A 7,649-nucleotide genomic window follows, 5' to 3' on the forward strand; every position below is an offset into this window, starting at 1 on the left:
GGTGATCAATTATAAGTTTTACCCAACCTTTCCCCAAATTAGATAATATAACTGCTTCATCAATAATAGTTTTTAAATGGAGGTATATTATTTTAATTTGTATTATCTGGGTAACTAGCAAGATTTAAATTATTCAGTTTGCTTGATTATAAACTGTATTTCCTCTTCCCTAGAATCTTATTCATGTTCTTTGAATATTTTTGAATATTTCTGGATTTGTATCTATGATTCAAAATTAATTTATGGAGGTTTTTACATTTAAAAATTAATTCTTTCTAATATATTTGTTTCATATGTTCTCACTACATGTGGTTTTCCTTTTTATTTAAAAATTTATTACATATTTAAGTTTTAGATTTTATAGATTCAAATCTATTTTTATATTATTTCTAAGTTTTCTTGTCTCATATTCAGACTTAGCTTCAACTTTGATAAAGATTTCATGCAATTATCTTCTAATTTTTCCTATTTTTATATTTTGTAGTTACACATTAGCCTATTGCCTGCTTGGAACTCATTTGCTATATACAGAGGAATTTTAGAGTCTTAAAACTGATCTATTTTCCACATTGCTAACCAATTATAACATACATTTTTTTCTTTTACAAGAATCCTATTTCTCAACTGATTTATCCATCCCATATTATATTATATTTTAATTAACCAACAAAATTTCTGAAATACTTTTATAAAGGACCAGTACCAAAACACAAACTTTTTAAAACCCTTTGTTTCTTCAAATGATTCCAAAGTTCAAGTTTTTTAAAAAAAGTCATTTTTTAAAAATTACCATTTCACTTAAATTATACATTAACTAAGGAGAATTGAGTACTTGAATATATAATCTTCACATATAAGTTCTTTCTCTACTCAAATCTTCACCTATCTATATATATAAAAGCTGAACGACTGGAACGGTGGAACCACCAGAACAATGGTGGCTATGACACACACTGCAGCAGCCAACCAGCCTGATCTGGGCCCTGATTGGCCCCCAACACCCAATCAGGGGCAGGGCTGGCTGGCCAACCACTTGTGGCCCCTCCCCACACCTGCCAAGCTCGATAAACCCCCATTAGGGCAGGCCGGCCAGACCCCAGCTATGCACGAATTCGTGCACCAGACCTCTAGTATGTTTATATAAAAATTGATGTATTAATAAATCACAAACACTGTATTTTTAAAATTAGTTACAATATATTGTTCAATCATTCCCTTTGGAATATCATCAAGCCACCTGGATATGAGTCACTAGCTTAAAAAGGTACCTTAAAGTGTGCAAAGCTAGGAAAGAAACATCACATCACCATGATAGTTTTAAAGAAAAGACCCATGATAAAAGCAAAATTTTCATGAACACACATAACAGATTTTAAGTACTCAAGTTAAGCCAAAATTTTTTTCCTGAAAAACTTCTGTTCATGCACCCTGGGTTACCTACCTGTACAGCAAGCTGAGGAGGGTCCTTTTTTTCAGACTTCATTTCTACAATTGCTATGTTAGGTTTCTTCACTCCAGTTGCTGGTTTTCGAGAGGATGGAGGAATAGAAGTAGTCACTGTTATAGGGTGTGGCTTGTTTACAATTGCTCCAGCAGGTGGCATGGAATCACTATTACTTTGGGTTTGTCCTAAGAAGTTTGGAGGAGAAAATGAGTCAACAATTTCAGAAATAAAGGAAAAATCCATATACAACTTAGATCTTTATGGCTATATTCTCATATGAAAGAAAAGCACCATCTGCAACCACTTTTCCCATCTAGCATCACCATTGCCAACAAACCATGTCATCCTTTTAACAATGACCAACATTTATTTGGCTTTCATCGTACTAAACGTTTCACATACACTATCTAATTTAACCCTCAATATAAGCCTATGAGGTATCAATAATTTTATAATTGAGGAAACAGAGGTTTAGAAACATAATTTGCCAAAGGTCATAACTGTTTCTAAGTGCCAAAGTCCAGACTAAAGTGTAATGTATTATATTGTATTATTTTTATTCTCAAATCTTCACAGAGCAACAATGGACAGAAATAAAACCAACAACAAAATACCAATGTTTGACCACCAATAAACAGCATGTAAGCCAACTATTTGGTGATTATTATAATTGTCAAAAACTTGTTAGCTTTCAGTTCAGAAGTTCTACTTATTATGGTACAGAGCATTCATTAAAAGCACAGGCTCTAGCCCTAGCCAGTTTGGCTCAGTGGATAGAGCATCAGCCTGCAGGCTGAAGGATCCCAGGTTCGATTTCAGTCAAGAGCACATGCCCGGGTTGTGGACTTGATCCCCAGTAGGAGGCGTGCAGGAGGCGTCCAATCAATGATTCTCTCATCACTGATGTTTCTATCTCTCCCTCTCCCTTCCTCTCTGAAATTTAAAAAAAACGTTAAAATTTAAAAAAAGCATAGACTCTAGATAAAGCCAGACCACCTGGGTTCGAATCTTGGCTCCACTCTAGCTATGTAGCCTTTGACAAGTTACCTAACTCCTTTGTGCCTTGGTTTCTTCATCTCTGAAACTGGTACATTACTGCGTTTATAGGGGGGATTAAAGTAGTTAACATATGTAAAGGGCTTAGATCTGTACCTGGCACACAGTAAGAACTTTTTAAGTTTTAGTATTATATCAGTAGAAGGTATGTTTGAACAGACATTAGCCACCAAACTAACATGTCATTAACCCATAATATCAAATATAAAAAATTCTCTCATGTTAAAAAATATCCATATTTAAATCATTCATCAAAATTAAGAATAGTAATGACACTAAAAGAGAAAAATAGCTAACTAGTGAGAGCAAAAATGATTTGATCAGTTTTTACAATAATGAGGCTGAGACCTCAAATAAGTAAATAATCAATTATGGGCTTAGAATATACAACCACACTATTTTACTTATCACAGCCTAGTTCAAATGTACATAAAAGGTACTTTAAAGTATTTCCCCTAACACATGATGATATTAAACCAGTCAAAATTCTTGAATTCTTTAATTTTTATGAATGTCTATGATATCTAAACAATTTTAAAATTTCATTTCATCTACAGCAATGTACTATAAATACCAAAACAATATTTCCTGTGAGCAGAATTCATATCAGAGACATTTTGAGGTCTTACCCACAAATATACTAGGTGTACCAGTCAATAATAGCGGATTTTGTAATCAAAGAAAACATGATAATTTCAAGAGAAACATCAAAAGTGCTTTATTCAAATGCCCATCGCTAGCCACACATTTCCCCCATCTCTCAGGTAATTTGTGGATACCGTCCCAATAGAACTTTTCTTGTTTTGAGGCAAACCATTCAGAGGCCAAATTTTCCACTTCTTCGTATGTTTTTAAGTGCTGCTCCGAAAGTGCGTGTGCCATTGATCGGAACAAGTGGTAATGTGAAGGAGCAAGGTCTGGTGAATACAGCGGGTGGGTTAATACTTCCCAGGCAAGATCTTTTAACGTGTCTTTACCTGGTTTTGAAGTGTGTGATGGTGCGTCATCATGAAGCAAAATTACTTTGCCATGTTTTCTGGCACATTCTAGTCATTTCACAATCAAAGCATGGTTCAAATTGATTATTTGTTGTCAGTAGTGATCAGTATTAACGATTTCACCTGGTTTTAGAAACTCATAATACACCACACCTTCCTGATCCCACCAAACGCAGAGCATTGTCTTATTTCGGAAGCAATTTGGCCTTGTGGTCAATGTTGATAGTTGACCTGGATCAACCCATGATTTTGTGCATTTGGGATTCTCAAAATAAATCCCCTTTCCATCGCAGTCACAATTCAATGCAAACAAGACTTTCCTTTGTGCCATTGAAGCAACATTTTACTGATGACTTTTCCGTTTTCCATTTGTCTTTCATTCAGTTGATGTGGCACCCATTTTCCTTCCTTTAAAATCTTTCCCATTGCTTGTAAATGATCAGAAACTGTTTGCTGAGCAACATTTAATCTTTCTGCAAGTCGTTTTTGAGTTTGACATGCAACTTCATCCAAAAATACTTGTAATTGTTGGTCTTCAAACTTCTTCGGTTGACCTGGACTTTCTTTGTCTTTCACATCAAAATCATCACTTTTAAAGTGTTTAAACCAGCATTTACACGTATCTTGAAATGGAGCATGTTCACCATAAGCTTCCTGAAGTATATGGTAACTTTTTCTTCAAAATAAAGTAATGAATTAAAACTTCCCGCAAGTGCTCTTTTATTGGCACAAAATTTGACATTTTTACGTGTAAAAATATCTATGATGATAACACCTTCAGCATATTTGACATATGAAATTTTGAAGCTTGTTGTCAATACAACAAAATAGCATACATGTCAAATCGCATATACAACATATGTTGATATATTGAAAAAAATCTGCATTATTAACCAGTACACCTAGTAAACAACATATAAGGGAAAAGGTAGGTGACTTTAATGTCAGCACCATTCTTTAAGTTCTGCTACTGCTAATATGAATTTTAAATTTACCCATGTGTTCTGTTAGATCTTACCTAAAAGAATCGCCATAGGAATTAGATGACCTTCCAGTGTACCTGAAAGAGTAGGCATTTCTCTGCTTGGGCTGAACAAATACTGCTGATCACCAGGAGGCAGTGTAGCAATGGAATGCTGCAGTTTAGAATCTATCTTCTTGGGTTTTGTTGCATAAAAGTCAGTTTGTGTTCTTATCGACTTTACTTTAGTGCCTGTAATAATCATCAATGGCAGATATTTTAAAATATTGTTTGAACAGCCACTATCCACCCATCTAGAAACACACAACTCTTCTTCACAGAAAAATCTCACTCTATATATGATTACAGTGCCCCCAAAAGAAGCAGCATATAAACTAGGGGGTGGCAAACTTTTTATTAAATGGCCAGGTAGTAAGTATTTAAGTCTTATGGGCTATGTGATTTCAACTGCAACATCTCAACTCTGCCACTGTAGCATGAAAGCAGCCATAGACAATACATAGAGCAGAGTTATGTTGCAATAAAACTTTATTTATAAAAACAGGCAGCTGACCTTCAGACCATGGTTTCCCAATCCCTGACTATAAGTAACAATGTATATAACTACTATGACAGAACAGATACAAGGACTAGGAAAAAATCTTCAATAAATATTTGGAAAGATATTTATAGACGTTAATATCATTATATATATTACTCTATTCCTATAGAATAAATCTGTAAAGACTTTAAATTCTTAATTCTTAAAGAATTAGAAATTTGGTCATCTGTCTCTTTAGAGAAGATAAAGGGAATATGAGAAAAGTGAAGAAAAGTAAAATTATAAAGGAAAATGAACTATTTTCTAAATTAATTCCTGATATTACTACATTTTTACTTGTAATATCTGAGTAATTTTATAAATCTAGATTTTTAAATAAAGTTTCAGGATCCCAGAAAGAAAATTTCATTACCACTGACTATATTTTTTCATCCTGTTCTCTGGTATTCAATTGAATAGATATTTTTCTTGAGTATTTATTGAAGATATATATTCAAAGCCTTTAATATGTGTTTTTGCATCACTGCAGACACAGGGAGTACAGCACTGAATAAATCAACTGTACTCACTGAGCTTACAGTCTAACAAGTAAAACAATCAGTAAACAAAAATATAACAGCAGACAGCGAAAGTGCTATAAAAACCAATAAAGCAGGCCAAAGGATATAAAGGGATAGAAGACAATTTTTTTGGATAGGATGGTCAGGGTAAACCTCTCTGAGGAGCCAACATCACAGAGGAGAGATGGGAAGAACTGAGAGAGTGCGTCATATAAGGATCAAAGGGGAAAGCTCTTCAGGAAGAGGAAACATCAGGTATGGAGGTCTAAGGATGAGCAAGTGTCCACAGATTCTCAATCACTTCTAGCATTAAAAGGGTTGCTTAATAAAGTTATTTTTAGATTTGAAAGTATTTTAAAACCTCAAGTTATTTTTTGCAAAGGCTTTTAAAACCCCAACTATAATAGAAAAGTTCCAAAAAATAAGAGGAAACACTAGGGTAAATATTGTCTATACAGTGGGGCCCTGACTTACAAGTGTCCCGACTAACGAGTTTTTTGAGATATGAGCTGTCTCTCAGCCAATTTTTTGCCTTGAGTTGTGAGCTCAAATTCGGGTTACAAGCCAGCTTCAGATACCCCACCGCTAGCTGGTGCAGCGAACATCACAGTGAACACCACAACATCAGCCCAGCATCACGTGTCTCACTCGTTCACTGTTGATATGACATACGAGTAATTTGAGTTACGAGCTCCGTCACGGAACAAATTAAACTCGTAAGTCAAGGCCCCACTGTACTAGAGGCTCGGTGTATGAAAATTCATGCACTGGAGGGGGGTCTCAGCCCGGCCTGTCCGGGAGCCCTTGGGGGCAGGAGGCGACCTGGTGATCAGCAGAAGGTGACGCCCCATTACACCTCTGCTGCTGCCACTGGTTACCTGAGCCTCGGGTGGCTCTGGGCAGCTGGGCAGCCGCCATCTGAGGCTTGCCTGTGCCTCGGGCTGGTCCTGGGCGGCTGGGGGACTGAGGGTACTGGGGAACTCCGGAGGAAGGTGCCCCGGCAGGGCTGAGGGGACTGGGTGCTGCCATCTTTGAGGGCGTGGCAGTCAATTAGCATATTCCCTCTTTATTAGATAGGATGCTTTACCTCAATAACTTCAGTAGGCTTTCTAGATAAACTGACATCCTATCTAATAATAGACAAACATGGTAATCGACCATACCTTCGCTATGCTCCCATTGGCTAATCAGCGAGATATGCAAATTAACCTCCCACAAAGATGGCGGCTAATTTGCATACTGCAGGCAGGGCCCAGCAGCGTGAGCCACTAATGAGAGCCGCCATCCAGGCCCCTGTGGGGGACCCCAGAAGCTGCCTGCCTGCCGCCCATCATCAGATCCGGTCCCGGGCCGCAGGCAGACCGGCTCTGGAAGCCCCAGAAGCTGCCTGCCTGCCGCCCGTCATCGGATCTGGTCCTGGGCTGCAGGCAGGCCGGTCCCGGAAGCCCCAGAAGCCGCCAGATATGGTAGTAACTATATCAGTAAGCACTCTGAAAGTCAGTGGCATACATGCACCAATTAAAAGACAGATTATGAGGGTGAATCAAAAACAAGACCCACTTTAAATGTAAAGACACATATAGATTAAAAGTAAATGAATTAAGCCACAGTCTAATTTTTTGCTCAGTGGCTAGTGCATTAGCCCATGGACTGAAGGGTCCCAGGTTAGATTCCAGTCAAGGGCTTGTACCTGAGTTGCTGGCTTGATCCCCAGTCCCTATCAGAGCATGTGCAGGAGGCAACCAATCAATGTGTCTCTCCCTTTCCCTAAACTCTCTCTAAAATTCAATGGAAAAATATCCTTGGGTGAAGATTAACAAAAACAAAGTAAATGGATTAAGTAACATTAAAGAGATTATAAGAAAAATATATTCCAAATTCCGTTAGTTGTATAATGGTTATGTTTAAATTATTAACGCCTAAGAAATTGGGTGAAGGACACATATGATATGCTGTAGTATTTTATAGTTTTTTTACATGTATGAGATTATTTCAAATTAAAATATTAAAACAATAAAAAGTTAATAAAATATTAATTAAAATGTATCTGCATTACATGAACAAATCT

The 7,649-nt window shown here is 36.8% G+C and overlaps 1 protein-coding gene across 10 annotated transcripts in view; it reads right to left on the reverse strand.

Moving 5' to 3' along the window:
- KIAA0586 (KIAA0586 ortholog) overlaps positions 1 to 7,649 on the reverse strand; it is a 106,292-nt gene that overhangs the window by 75,474 nt on the left and 23,169 nt on the right. For all 10 annotated transcript variants that reach the window (XM_015566482.1, XM_015566484.1, XM_015566480.1 and 7 more), the window contains 2 exons: positions 4,517 to 4,711; positions 1,442 to 1,629 (listed from right to left, as the gene is read on the reverse strand). In XM_015566482.1, coding sequence (XP_015421968.1) covers positions 1,442 to 1,629; positions 4,517 to 4,711 — 383 coding nt within the window. The remainder of the gene's footprint in view (positions 1 to 1,441; positions 1,630 to 4,516; positions 4,712 to 7,649) is intronic.

The sequence above is a fragment of the Myotis davidii genome, unplaced genomic scaffold (assembly GCF_000327345.1).
Source record: "Myotis davidii unplaced genomic scaffold, ASM32734v1 scaffold281, whole genome shotgun sequence".
NCBI lineage: Eukaryota > Metazoa > Chordata > Mammalia > Chiroptera > Vespertilionidae > Myotis > Myotis davidii.